Raw genomic sequence first — 14787 nt, 5'->3', positions numbered from 1 at the left:
AAAAGTCAATTTATGACGTATTCTGACAGACAACCCCAATGACACATGAGCAGAGTGGATACACCGCCATATAACATAAATCTAGTTGTTTCTTTTTCATTTCAATATGGAACTGTCACCTCTTCTACCTTTCACAGGACTAAGCTTGCTTGGTTTGTGAGAATACAATAAAAAAAGTGAATTGTAAAAACATCTATGTGAGATCTGCAATCACCTCTCTCTCTAAAAACCAGCATTGAGGGCTTATATTTTACCTGGAGGTACACCGTTCTGCAACATCTCTATGATGAGTTGGTTGCCCGTGGTTATGCTGTAGTCGATGGCATTGTGTCCGAGGGCGTCCTCCAGCTGCGTGTTGGCCCCGCCTCTCAGCAGAGCTTCTACTGTCTCCATGCTGTCACTCTCACACGCCAGCATCAAGGCAGACCTGCGATGCCAAACAAACATCATAAGACAACAGGAAAACAGCAATAATGAAGAATCACATACATCAGTTTCAGACTCATGGGCCGTTAGATATCAGTCATTGGAAAGATACATCATGCTTAACCCTACACAACTCTTTTTATTTGATCAAGGATTCCGGAGATACTAATCTTGTTGTGTGAATTGAATCAGAAGGCATGGCGTTTTGATGAAAGGATGCAGCCTTTAAAAAGCCTCTAATCATCCACTCCAAAGCCAGACTGAGAGCTGTCCCTGCTGGAGGTCCTGACCTGCATCCCCCCAAATCTACTCCACATACTGGAGTCTTTCCTTCCTGTATCCTGACCCAGACAACCCCACTGCTGTGAGAATAATCCTGCAGAGGCTTTTTGGTTTTTAGCTTAAAAGTCTGTGCAGTGCTCCAGTCTCCCTCAGCAGGACACACACTGTCGGACACTGCCTGTCCTTCCATCTGTCAGAAGCTTCAGCTAGGGTGCCACAGAGAAGAGGAGAATCATTTAAAGTCCAGTATACCTTCCCTGGTTGTCCTGAATGTTGGCATTGGCACCTCGACCCAGCAGAAAGACACACAGCTCCACTCGGCTCATCTGAGCTGCCAAGATCAGAGGGGTTTCCCCGTCCTGACAGAAAGACAACACCAACTCAATTAAATGTCATGGAACAACATCACATTTGATAATGGTGTCCAAAGTATTAGCTCAAATAAAGAGTAAATCATGGATTGTCATTTACTTATTCATCTCACATTACAGTTCTAAACAAAACAATGCAAGCCAAAATATATATATTGTAAAAAAAGGTCCTCATCAGAATCAGAAACGGGTTTATTGCCAGGTAGGTTCACACATACGAGGAATTTGACTTGATGTCATGGTGCATACATAAAATATAAAACATCCTCATCATCCTACCCCATCCTGGACATCCAGACTGGCTTTAAAATCCCACAATGTCTCAGAGCAGGACAAGCAACCACTGACCGCTGCAGGAAATAATCAGAATTATGGTCAATACCAAAGGTTTACATACAGTATAGCATTTACTTACTGTACATTACTGTACTTACATCATGTAATCTAGATAGAAGATTTGTGTTGCATTCAGCTTGAGCGTTACTTACTTTAAATGTGTGATAGGATCCAAGAGAAGTCATTGTTGTATGCAAAGTGAATTGTGTGTGCCCAAACTGATGTCCCATTGTAGTTCTGTAACTGTTACCTGCATGATGAAGCGGCGTCCTACCAATGCTGTCTGTGCAATCTACTGATAATCTCTCCTGTCAGAAGAAATCACAGTAAAAATCCTGCTTGCATTATTCCATTCATATTTTATAGTATATGTTAGCTTTGCTGTCATAGTGTGATTTACCTGTAGGAGCCTCTTTAAACATTCTGATTGGCCGTGTTTGGCGGCGAGGTGAAGGGCGCTGAAGCCTGCCGTCAGTAATAAAACAGACATTTATAAACAATCCACAACAAGTGTGATTCAACAGCCTTGGCTTAGGATATAAACATTTGTATTTGATAGTAAAATACCGTACCAGCGCCATCAGTGATGTTGACGTCGGCTCCGTGAGCGATGATGACCTCCAGACAGTCCAGCCGGCCGCGGGACGCAGAGAGGTGGAACCTGCAGGAGGACAAACAGTCTGTCAGTGGGGCTAAGAGATGAACGTGGGAATCTGTTTCCATCAAACATGCCATCCCTCCACGACCTGCATGCCTCCAGGATCCTGAGGCGGGCAGGGAAGATAGTGGCCGACCCCTCCCACCCTGGACACAAACTGTTCGCCCCCCTCCCCTCTGGCAGGAGGCTGCGCTCCATCAGGACCAATACCTTTCGCCACCTGAACAGTTTCTTCCCCTCCGCTACCGGCCTCTTAAACAAGGCCCGGCCCCCCCGCTGACACTTTACCTCAGCCACAACGTAGTCTCTATATGCATTACATTAATGCACACAATGTCATACTCCTTTCTGCACATATTCTGATTTCACATTTCATAGTTTATATGCAAAAATTCATTCATAGCATTCTATTTCCATGTAAATTACTGCTTAATTTAATTTTAATTGTATTGCTATTTAACTGTATTTTATTACGGTGTAAAAGATTTTGTGTTTTATATTAGATTTCTGTTTTTTATATTTTATGTATGCACCATGACATCAAGTCAAATTCCTAGTATGTGTGAACCTACCTGGCAATAAACCTGTTTCTGATTCTGATTCTGATTCTGATCAAAAATGTCTGCACTCACTTTCAAAAGAAAGTAGGCAGTAGAAGTTTATCGTTTACGAAAAAAGGATTAAGGACAGAAAGATAAATAAGCAGATTATCAGATTTCCCAGTGGCAGGTAAATCCAGGAGAAACTACTTTGCTGGTTCACAAGAAATTATGTGTTTAATGTAACCAGGAGCAACAATAGCAGTTATTAGTGTAAAATAACTACAACACTAATGAGTAAAATAAGCTTTTTATTAACTGCAATTCCTCCTAATGAATGAATTCCTTGCTGTTGGGGTTACATATCCAGCTAGCTTGCAAGGTAACTTCCCTTGGGCCGACATAGAGGAGGAAAACTTAAAATCAGGATGAGGATGGATTACCAGCCATTTGCAAAATATTATGTCCGAATTTTTAAACGAGTCAAACCTTACAGGAAAAGTCTAGGCTGTTTTGATTTTGGTACGCTCTCTAAAGTACACATTTATCCAATTTTTATATTGCTTATATATAGGTCAGGCTGGTATGAGGAACCTTAAAGCTTCCATTTTAAAATTATTTTAGATTAACAGTCTTTAATGGCTTCTGTGATTCATATAAATAAAGGAATTAATCAAATGTGATGAAGTACAGTATGGGTATTTTAAAACAATTTTATATTAAATATACAGAATGAATACATTATTGTGACACACACCGTGATGTAAAGTAACATATCCCTGGATTTAAGATTTCAGCCATATTGCCCACTCCTACTTCCTTTGAGTGACTAAGACAGGAAAACATAAGAAGCCAAACTTACGCTGACTTGCCCTCGCCGTCCAGCTTCGTGGGACAGAGGCCTTTTTTGACGATGAGAGCGGAGACTTTGTCGGGCTCGTTCTGCTCCACAGCCTGCAGGAGCCTCTCATCACTCTTACTCCAGTCCTGGCTCTGAGGGGGGGGCAAACCGCAGAAAGGTCACCCCCGAACTGCCCCGAGAGAAACTGATACCACACTGCATATCTCATATAACAGACAAACAATACATGACTGGACAGCTGAAATACATATTATGCAATCAGACAGATGACTGTGTAAAAACAGAACGTTTTACAAGTTATAATCAACCATTTTTAAGTCAGAATTATTATAATAAAGAGGAATATTCACTTTGTTTATCTTGTATTTAGTGGATAGAGAGAGGAGATACATACTGTAAGTGCCAGCAGGCTGAAACAAGGACAGAGCCGCTTCATGAGGCTAAAAACAGGCTGCTGAGGATCCATACTGCTAGCAGGGCTTCACACACACACACACACACACACACACAACTAAATACAGCTACAGAGTAACAAGCTACCGCTGTGTGTCCTTCGTGACAATACACACCGTCGCTTCACTACATAACAAACATATACAATAGATTCATAACTTTGCTACTCATAACTTTCTCCCTGCTGCCTTTCGGAGGTCACAGCAACATCATAGCAGAGCTCTACATACTGGATCATTTAACCCAAATCGCACCTTCAATGAAATTAAATAGCCTGCCACACAAAAACTCTTATCACACACACACACACACACACAGTATCCGAGCTGTCCTCACAACAATTCCTGTGCAGTGTTCCCTATCCGCATCCAAAACGCTGCTCCATCATCCTGCCTCGGCTGCTAGCGGTGACATAGCCGGTCTGTCTTCTCTCACACTGCCACCTCCTTCCTTTCCTCACTGTCCTCCTTTCTCTAAGCTAATCATTTCTCTGCAGACTCCGTAGCAGGCGTCCTCCTTTTTCGCTCCATTAGTTTTCTTTTTTGTCAGGTCCTGCTCGGTACCCCCCTGACAGCGACATACTGTAGATCTGTTTCTGTGCAGCTGGGCCTGTGTGATGTGAGGACTCAGCAGAAAGGGGCGAAACAGGCTGGCTCAATTCTGCTTGTTTGGATGGTTAATTACCGGGCCGAGGGGACATGAATTGGCACACAAACAAACTGAAATAAAGTTTTTTTCTGGCTGTGGGAAGGCTTGTGCATGTGGAAAACCCTGGGAGATGCATGATATTTATCAATCTATCCTATCTGTGCATCACTCAGTTGGACAATAATACACGACACATCATTACTGAGTGGCTGTGTATTTGTCATAAACAAATCTTGGATCTGTAAGAAATTCTGTGTTTATTCATTTGCAAAAAACAAACTGCTTGTGTCTTGATGAATTGAAATATCTTTGCTGCTGCACAACAAATTATATATTTCAGTTTACCCAGAGCAGCAATAGCAGGCCTTAAAGCAAATTAGCTGCAACACTAATGAGTCAATGAAAGGAAATAAGAAACCAGATGCAATTACCTTAATAAATGAATTCCTTCCGGTGATGTACATTACATTTTATTTAGCTGATGCTTTTGTACAAAGCGGCTTACATATACTTTGATACCGCAGACACACCTATGGGAGCAATTTGAGGTTCTATAAACTACTCAAGGAAACCGCCACAACGATTAGAGGTAAACATTACAGTGCCTAACTTACGCTAATTTGCCTTGGGCTTTAAAAGCATCTTTATAATGACTGTATTGGGCTGTCAGGTGCTTACTTAGATAATGATGAATGTACCTTAGTATATTCTTTATAATATACCTAAAGTATCCTCTGTTCTGGGCTCACTTGCTAAGCCAACTTGCTTGACTGAGCTTGTATCTGCAGACTAGTTTGAACTATTAACTTGATGCTCTACAATACTGAAAGTGCCTCCATACTACCCCTCCAAGGGATCATCCTTGTCATCATTGTTGTGGTTATCACTTACACTAATGGCGCATTTTCACTACAGCGCGGAGCTCGCTTTAAGCGTGCCGAGCCGTGCGGGGCCCGTTTTGGTTGCGTTTCCACTTAGCGTAGTACCGGCTAGCGGGTACTATTTCACAGTTTTTCTGGCCACATAAAATCGAGGTTCTTTCCGGGCCAACAACCAGGCTGAGTCGGGCTGAGTATGCTAAACTAGAGAGAGAATCGCTGGCAAGGGGGCTACAACTACAACAAAATGTATACATATTTGACCGTGATTGAATTGTAATACACGTTTCAAAAGGATACCGAAGTAACAACATACTGATACCGGTTAGTAAAAACCATGAATTAATGCTTTGACAAGTCTACAGACAGACGGCAGGCGAAAAACCTTTTATACAGACATAAATAAACCAGCGACTGTATTCGCCATGACACAGACAGTCTGTGGTTTGTACTTGTTTAACTGTTGTCTAGTTTCTGAACATATATGAGGAGCTGTGAGCTTGAGTGCTAACCTTTATATATACAGTCTATGGTGCTAACAGCTAACGGCTGATGTTGTTTTTCTGGGGTGCTCATTGAAGATGACGTCACGGCTCCGCCTACACTGCGTTACTATAGTTACTACCCCAGTTCCTGAACTGTAATGGAAATGCGCCATAAGTGAGTCAGTCCTAACAAGGCCTAACGAGGCCTAGCCATACTGAGCGAGGCCGAGTGAGGCCGTGTCGTGGAAATGCGCCATAAGACTCAGGTTGAATTTCTCCTTAGGCGACAGACACTAACAGACTGTTAACGTGCTAAAAGCATCTTCAGGGACTAAATGCTCAGACCACATTGTAGAACCAGCTACAAGAGCCTACTACCGATGTCTTAGTGCTGTAAGGTTGCAAGTCTTTCTGACCTCAGTATGTTGACCTGCAATAAGACATTGGCTACATGGAACAGGCAAAAAAGTAAAATCTTAAAAGAGCAGTATTTGGAAACCAGGTTAAATCCCAAAGCCATTAGAGTAGCAGAGGTATGACAGCAGGAAGGTGGGGATTCTGTGTGTGTGTGTGTGTGTGTGTGTGTGTGTGTGTGTGTGTGTGTGTGTGTGTGTGTGTGTGTGTGTGTGTGTGTGTGTGTGTGTGTGTGTGTACATGTGAATAATTGAAGGCTACCTGAGATCTCTGGTTATAGCAGCAGTCTGGAGACAGCCCTGCTCTCCTGCTGCTGCTCAGTGACACTGAATCCCAGGGCCCCCAGGGCCCCCCATACACACTCACACACACTCGCCCACAAACACAAGGAACAACCTGGGATCTATATAAATGACTTCCCAATCCTGAGCAGGTGGACACTGTAATATTAGGTTAAAACACAGCTTGTTGTGGCTTATATATGTAAATAGCTTGTAGCAAACAGGTGTACTACTTTTAACTGTAAAGTTCCACATGCCCACAGATGGCTCTTACCTCAGTCTTTTTAAACTTTGCCTTCAGACTCTTCATAGTGGTTTGATGGCCTCTGTCTCAACAGGAACACTGCAATGGAAAAAGCAGATTACAAAGTTAAGCGCCATCGTAGATTACAGCGTATATAGTGTATATAACTAACCATCAGTGGTGGAAGAAGTGTTCAGATTCTTTACTCAAGTAAAAGTAGCAATACATTGATGGTTAAATACTCTGTTGCAAGTAAAAGTCCTGCAATCTTACTTTAGTAAAAGAACAGAAGTATTATCAGCAAAACTAACTTAAAGTATAAAAAGTAAAGGTGGTAATTCTGCAGAAAAATGGCCTCCATGTGCATTTATTATAATGACATTTGTACATAATATGATCATATTGTTGCATCAAGTAGCCTTTTACTCTTGTAGATAAATAAAGTTGTGATACAACAAATTATTGGCTTTTTGTTATAGGATAATTCTACTTTTTTGGACCTTAAACAGTGAGTCCATTAGTTTATTGGTTTGAGATGCATTATGTTAAAGGTTCTGAAAGGTAGTTAATATATTAAACAGATGTAATAGAGTAAAAGTTGTGCAGTAGAAGTAAGAAGTAGCATTACATGAAAATACTCAGGTAAAGTACCAAACTTGAGTACGTGTACTGAGTTACTTTCCAACTCTGCCAACCATGACTCATTAATAGAGAGTGGTAGGCCACCTGCAACATGTGGGTGCACCAACATCTTTGGCAATACATAGGGAATATACCAACACCAGACTAACATATACTCTAATAATGGCGTCAACACACGTGTATTTAAACGGACCTGCAGAAACAGCCTACCTGTGGAGGACAGTCCGGCTCCAGGTGAGTCAGGGTTTCCTCTGTCCCATCAGCGGAATACAGTAAAAACACAGGAGGCTCACTGCTGTCTGGCGTACAGCAGGAAATAACCCGCCCCTATCGTAAATCAACCAATCAGCAATGCGCAAAACGCCGGATCAACGTTCGATTGGCGATGATGGATGGGTGAAGGACGTGGAGCATATTTTATGTTGTATTTGTTTAAAGTGCAGTGCTGTTATTTTGTGTTTAACAGGCTGCTGCTGTACAATGTAAATTAGCATCCAGTCATGTAGCTTGCAACTTGTGTCAGCTCATCGAGCTCACTCTTCAACACCGGGGGGTTCTGGGAAAGTTGTTAGCCAATCACTGGAACGTTAAAATGAATGTAACCAATGGCAACACTGGAGGAGCTGAATCCGGAAGTAGATACTTTTGTACTGTAAGGAGAGGTGAGTGAAAACAAATAATAAATAGTGAATTACGGGCTAATTTAAATGTTATTCGACTATTTTAAGGTTTAATAAGCTTTCATCATTTATTAGTTAGATATTTTACTGAAGTCTGGTCGTTAAAGGCTCCTTTTTACCTCAATGTATCTACGCTCCTCAGTTTTAGGTTAGCCTAAATAATAATAATAACTTTATTTATTTACTTACTTTACTTTCATGCAAGATGCAGCCCAAAGTGCTTTACATAGCAAGATGAGATACAAAAGAATATAACAATGAGTAAAAAATAAAGAGTGAGAAATTCAATATAATAATATAAATAATATAAAAAATAAATTAATAATAATATTTAAAAAAACAAGTTATAAAAGCAAAACAGAAAGAGTTAGAGATCACAAAATAATAAAACATGTGATACACTAGAATTACCCCAAATTAAAAAGATAGGGCTTTTACTTACTTTTTAAAATTCAAAGGGAGTGTGCTGTTCTAAAACCCAATGTAGGCTATATTTAATTTGAACACACTTTTAATTGAAATGAGTCTTCCTTCTGTTGTTGTAAACAAATATAATGGGTGCTTGCAATACACATGAACCACCAAATGAGGGCAGTACATGCACAGCAGAGGAAACTAGAAATTAATACAGCACTACAAGTCTATCAAAAACCTATTTTCCAGCCCATAAATTAAACCGAGAGACTCATTAAAATCAAATGCATGACTTTGAAAGATACATGTGTTGATGTGTGTCAGGTTGTTCATGAATCTGATGCTGTACATCATGTCTGTTTGCCTCTTATATTAATGAATGATGCTGTTCAGCTGCAAGAGAACTGAAAGCGTGAAGTTTGAGACAATGTCACATCCATATTTAGTCCTTTTTAATGAGGAAGTCTTATTAATTCTCAGAAATAATTCTCTGCGCCTTGTTGCTTCTGTTTGATTCAATTAAATCTTTGCCTCCTATATGCAACAGTGCTTCTGCATGAAAAACAATGACTGTATACCTGTCTGTCTGCCTGTTTGTGATTATCCCTCACTGTGAGAGATCCTGATTTTCCATTTCTGTTTCCCTCTCCCCTGCGCTCTCCATGTGTCTTCCTCTTGCTGTCTGACAGCGCGCCTGTCTCTGTTTTTCCATCTCTTGCACAGATTCAATGTTTCCTCTTCTGTTCTGGCTCTCACCACAGCCTGGATGGGGACGCAAATGAAATGTATGCCCAGTATGTTACAGGGCTGTGGGGGGGTTAGAGGTGGTGTTAAGACTAAGCGGATTGTGCTGATGAAAAACAGGAATGCAAAGCTGAGGGGAGGGAAGACAAAGAACATTGCTGGTACATTCAAAGATATGACGAGAGATAAAAATGCCAAAGAATGGCAGAGGGGGGGGGGGGGGGGAAGAAAGATACAGGAACGCTACTGAAGTCCCTGAAGAGCCAAAAGATGCATTTCTGTAACATCTGAAGAAAAACTTGTGGGAAGAAGTTATTATCTTATGGGATCTTGTGTTCTATGTTGTGCCAACAAGATCTGACTTGATCTCTGGATCTCATTCCCAGAAGATAAGACCTGTATCACAACGTATTGATCTTGTTCCCACAGGAATATAACTGGATCACACTTTGGGTCTTGTTCCCTCGAGATAATGTTGTCTACCAATCTTGATCTGCTAACGCATAAAACACATATGTGTAGTGCATGGAGAAGAAGACATAAACAGGTATAGGAATCTGGGGGTTTTCTGGAGAACTTATTTTCCACTGTAACACTTTTGACAGGCCTTTGTCTCGGATGATGTCATGTAATCGATCCTGTCTTCACGTTTACAGCCTCACTGCTGTAACTGATTTAAACTGGACTGCAGGGACCTTCAAGATGTTTGCAATCACACACCCTTCTCTCTGGCTCAGATTGGGACTTGTTCTTGATCCCCATGACCCTCCTTCAGGTCTGAAGCCGGTGCTTGATGATCACTGGAGCAGGCGGAGGAGGAAGATGGGATAATGTGGATGGTGATTGTGATGGGGGGGGGGCTTCTTCAGCTGGATGACCTCATCCAGTCTCCCCGCCCCTGGGAAAAAGTGAGCTCATGAGTGTCATAAAGAAAGAGGCATTTACGGTCTTTTAACAGACTTAGATGGCCTTACCCACTGTAGCACACAATCCAATTTACCCGCCTGGACCTGGGATAATGGAACATCTGTGAAAGGATGAAACAAAAGGAATGAACACTCAACAAAATGCCTTATTTTTCTATCAGATTGGACAGGCCTCAGTGGTTTTGTCATCTTGTTTTGGTGTCTACACTACAGCACTGTGTCCCAGATGATGAGGGGATTTTCTTACATTCCCAAACCTTTTTTGAGGAAGCATATAACCGTTTTGTAAACTATACAATAGAGGATAAGAGCCACATGAGACTTGGTTTTTGGGGGGATGTGAAAAAAATCTCTGAATTCTGACTTTTTTCTCAGAATCCTCACTTTTATCTCAACATCTCACATTTGTTTTCACATGTGGCCCCAATCCTCTTCCGTAGTAAACACTTCAGGGCTTTTGTAGACTTTCCTTGTTTTGGGAAAAAGTGCAAAAAATCATTACAAATCCCTTCAGTGAAGCTAAAACAAGAAAATACTCCAGTGATAAATAATTCAAATGCTTGGAGAACATTCGTGCGAGCTGCTTTCTTTCCTCCTCAGTTTTGTTCGTTGGTTTTCCCCATGCATTTATAGTGAAAATGAAAGGAGATGCATCTCGTGTTGCAGTCGATGTGCAGATATTTCAATGAATGAACGGTCGGCTGACTGCGAAAGGGAATAGGAGGATATTCCTGTGGGAATGAAGCGCCTCCCCTTTAATCGCTCGGCTGAGTTTGTCTCGGAGCTGTAGTCGCTCTCTGCACTCGCACATTTGCCGTCAAGAACTCAGCACGGGATTTCAGAGCTCTTGTTTTTGTCCCTGAAAGCTGCTGTTTTTTCCTTTTTCCTGTGTTTTTGTGGAATATAAAGCGCCTGGAGTGGAGGGTTTTATCGCTTCTTTGTGCCGTTTTATTATCATCGTCATGAAGAAACGCGGAATAAAGCGTTCAAAGTGGCTGAAGGACTGAAGGCTTGGTAAGTGAGTGCGCTCTACTACTCACATGCGATTTAAATCCACTGTTTTGGTGACTGAGTGATTTGACTTTAAGTTTAGGAAAAAACATCTTATTTCCTGGACAAAGCTTCCCAAATAAGCCTGTTCCAAAAGTAAACATGTTGCATTTAATGTTGGTTAAAATCCAAACATTTTAATCCATTTTAATTTATTTAATTCCTCATAGTTTAGTATAGATATTCTCATACAGTCATTGTGTTCCCCCCTTTTTTGATCAGCGTGTTAACGTTGGATTTTATTGCAGGGGTGTGAAATGTGATTGCATCCTTTGGGCAAAGTCCAGATGCCAGACGTTATTGCCCCCTGCGTAAAACAAAAGGAGTGTGTAAAGCCCAGCTGTTGGTGTAGTTTAATGTCACATGAAAGCATGTAAACGCACACTTGTGGGGGCTCTGTGATCAGGAGGAAGTTTTCCATAATTATTATACAAGGATCAGGACCTGTGGATTATTATTTTTCTTGGTTGGATGTGTTTATCTCTCTTTTATCTTGTCCAATCCATAACTGCAACAGAAATGAGGTCACGCATTAACCTGCATGTCCCTGTTTGCCCCTGCAGCCTCCTGCTCTCACTCCTCCACACACCACCGTTTGGACGCTGCGATGGCCAAGTGGCTGAAAGACTACCTGAGCTTTGGCAGCAGGAAGGTTCCTCCACAGCCACCCACACCAGACTACACAGAGAGCGAGATCCTCAAGGCGTACCGGCTCCAGAGGGACATGGACTTCGAGGATCCCTACGAGGACTCGGAAAGCAGATCCAGGGGTGAATCTGGGACTTCTGACCCCGCCACACCGGTGTACGGCTCTCCCATGAAGTCCTCCACCGTGGACGTGAAATCCCCCAAACACAGACTGATCAAAGTGGACTCTCAGGAGCTGGGCCGCACAAAGATCCTCCTCAGTGCCGTGTCTTTAGACGACCAGCAAGAGCCTGTAAGAGCCTCACTTTCTTTCTCAGCATGTGTTCGTACACTGAAAAAACTTTACTTTAATTAAATGTATTATGTCAATATATATAACTGTAAGAGGTTAGTTGAAAGCAATTATATTAAGTTGAACCAAATATATTTTATTTATACTTGATATTATTGGTCTCAACTTTCCTAATACAGTTATCTGAGATCTGTTGACATTAATTAAAGTCAACGTTTCAGTGTTTTCAATGTAGTTTAATGCAAAAAGCAGATCATCACACATTTAATTCCTTATTTGGAATTGGAGAGAATTGGATGGATGAAGGGAATGCAAGAACGTCATGAAGGATGAAAAACACTCTTCATCTAATCCCCTTTCCATCACCGTGACATCCTTTATTGATTAGACTCCATAAGCAAGTGACTGGTAATGTGAGTCTCAAATATGCATTGTTTACATAAATCACATTACATCCCATGCGCCGCATAAATCCGCTCCCGTGGATGGAAGAAAGAATTATTGATGGCTGGATCGGACCATTGAGTCGGAGAGGGTCACAGTCCCGGGAGTTTATGTCCTTCCATAAATAATAAATGGGGTTTAGTTTTTCAAGCTGAGAGAGACCCCCGCTTGAGCACATGTTAGGGGCCATATACAGTCACCATGCGGAGATATGCCAAGGGCCACAGGGGGGTATAATTTATAGCTGTATGTGTCATCACTGCAGTGCTTTCCCTGCTGTGTACTGTGCATGTTGTGCTGTAGAGAGCATACACAGATACTGCACAGACAAAAAAAAGCAAACAGATGTTGAGTCTGAGCAACTGGAGCGGAAGCAAAGGCTTTACAAGGAAATGGTCTTCACATCAATTCAGCTCACATATGCTGAGTAAGTTAAGGAGTATTTCAGGGATTTCATCGCTGCAGTTAAATCCATGACTCCGCTCATGGAAAATGCTACAAGTGCGAAAGTCCCGAAGTGGATTGGAGTAATAGTCTTAACTCAAGTCGATAGCTTTCCCCCCCTTCTACTCCCTTCTGCACTCATTTATTTCCCAGGGTCTCTGGGAACGAACATCCGCACTCTAATTAACATTGCAGATTCCTGTGCATCGATAACCTGTTGTACAATCAACAGGGGATTAGAATGTCATTTTGTCAGGGCGTGTGCATGTTCACCAGGAATTTTGGGAAGTGAGCCTTGCAACAGTGACTTCCTTTGTCACAGAGTGAGACAGGGATGAATGTGTATGTGCTTGTGTGTATATGCACATGTATTTGTGTGTGTTTGTTTGTGAACATATGGCTGCCTTTGTTGCTGTCAGGGTGCCAGATGACCGCTGTTTTCCTCCTGTGCTTGCATGAAGGAACAAATGCTCCCAACCAGCCAACCAGATCTATCTATTACTCCCTGTGTTCTCTTCCCAAAGCCAAAAAAATCCCTCATCTACAGACAGGACTGTTTCTGGCTGCATTACATAAAGCGCAAAAATAGCAACAGACATAACATATTATCCCTTCTTTAAAGTGGACCTATCATGCTATATTTGAATAATATAGTGTAGGACCATACCTATATAAGGCATATTTATACTTTTTTTTTTTTCAAAATACCAAACAGATCATGCATTTTAGCCATGCCTCATTTTGCTCAATTTGACAATTTATAGCTCTGTTTTTGCAAGGGTTGATTTTGTGAGCAACAGCACCATCTACAGGCCTGGCATATGTACTACAGCGTCTCCAGCGCTTTCGAACGGCAATGGCCGTGGCTGTCTCCTCCTGATTGGTGGAGTTGGCCCAATAGCCGTAGCGCCACCGTCCTGACGTCAGGACAGTGTTCAAATCTGGATCAGTTTTTATCAGATCTGTTGCAGCCCCTTTTTTAGAGATTTGGGTATGGAGGAAAATAGAGAGGGTTGTGTTTTCTGACACTTGGTGAGTTCCCTGGAACACCGGGGACACATATTCATGTATAAAAGACAAAAAGTGCATTTTGCATGATAGGTCCCCTTTAAGGGTTTTAAGAGGGAACTGTATTGTGCGGCTACTACGTATACCGACCATTAGTTTGCTTGTGTGATTTTGCACCCTAAAGATGCAAATGAGTATCTTGATGATCCTCAAAAAGCGTTTTGTCTGTAACCAAACATATAGTTAAGGTGCCATTCAGCGAGGATGTGATTGCTTGTTAGGAGTGTTGCACTGCTCTCTCTTTGTTGGGTCTTGATGAGCTATTGTGTTCCTTTCTAGCAGTTACATGTAACACAGAGTGCAAACTCTTAATTATCAGAAAATATTCAGATTCCTAGGACGCTTTTACTCAAGTGTGTCAATCAAAAGTGTGATTAACGATTCGCAGCTTTTACAGAATGCTGATATGAAATCGTCAAAGCCTATAATTACAATGTTGTGCCTGCAAGAAAGAACCTTTCAGATATTTGTGTTCATTTTATAACATAAAAAACACTGGAGACATTTTTCTCCAACAAAGACAAGTTAATGATCTGTGACCAAACCCATTTACCCTCA

The 14787-nt window shown here is 41.6% G+C and overlaps 2 protein-coding genes across 5 annotated transcripts in view; one reads left to right on the top strand and one right to left on the bottom strand.

Moving 5' to 3' along the window:
* ankrd24 (ankyrin repeat domain 24) overlaps positions 1-7817 on the bottom strand; it is a 21897-nt gene extending 14080 nt beyond the window's left edge. Inside the window, exons 1-9 of the mRNA XM_034146325.1 lie at positions 7730-7817; positions 6908-6976; positions 3475-3605; positions 1988-2076; positions 1816-1880; positions 1666-1723; positions 1359-1429; positions 961-1067; positions 255-427 (exon numbers count right to left, since the gene is read on the bottom strand). Of these exons, the coding sequence (XP_034002216.1) occupies positions 255-427; positions 961-1067; positions 1359-1429; positions 1666-1723; positions 1816-1880; positions 1988-2076; positions 3475-3605; positions 6908-6943 (730 nt within the window). The 5' untranslated portion in view covers positions 6944-6976; positions 7730-7817. The remainder of the gene's footprint in view (positions 1-254; positions 428-960; positions 1068-1358; positions 1430-1665; positions 1724-1815; positions 1881-1987; positions 2077-3474; positions 3606-6907; positions 6977-7729) is intronic.
* shdb (Src homology 2 domain containing transforming protein D, b) overlaps positions 7743-14787 on the top strand; it is a 25735-nt gene continuing 18690 nt past the window's right edge. For 2 of the 4 annotated variants that reach the window (XM_034146360.1, XM_034146357.1), the window contains exons 1-2: positions 10969-11297; positions 11897-12273. In XM_034146360.1, coding sequence (XP_034002251.1) covers positions 11941-12273 — 333 coding nt within the window. In that variant the 5' untranslated portion in view covers positions 10969-11297; positions 11897-11940. Of the gene's footprint in view, positions 7754-10968; positions 11302-11896; positions 12274-14787 lie in introns of those variants that run through there. The other 2 variants (XM_034146359.1, XM_034146358.1) reach the window with 2 other exon arrangements.

Source organism: Trematomus bernacchii, unplaced genomic scaffold, assembly GCF_902827165.1.
Source record: "Trematomus bernacchii unplaced genomic scaffold, fTreBer1.1, whole genome shotgun sequence".
Taxonomy (NCBI): Eukaryota; Metazoa; Chordata; class Actinopteri; order Perciformes; family Nototheniidae; genus Trematomus; species Trematomus bernacchii.
This window is presented reverse-complemented; position numbering and strand designations above follow the sequence as displayed.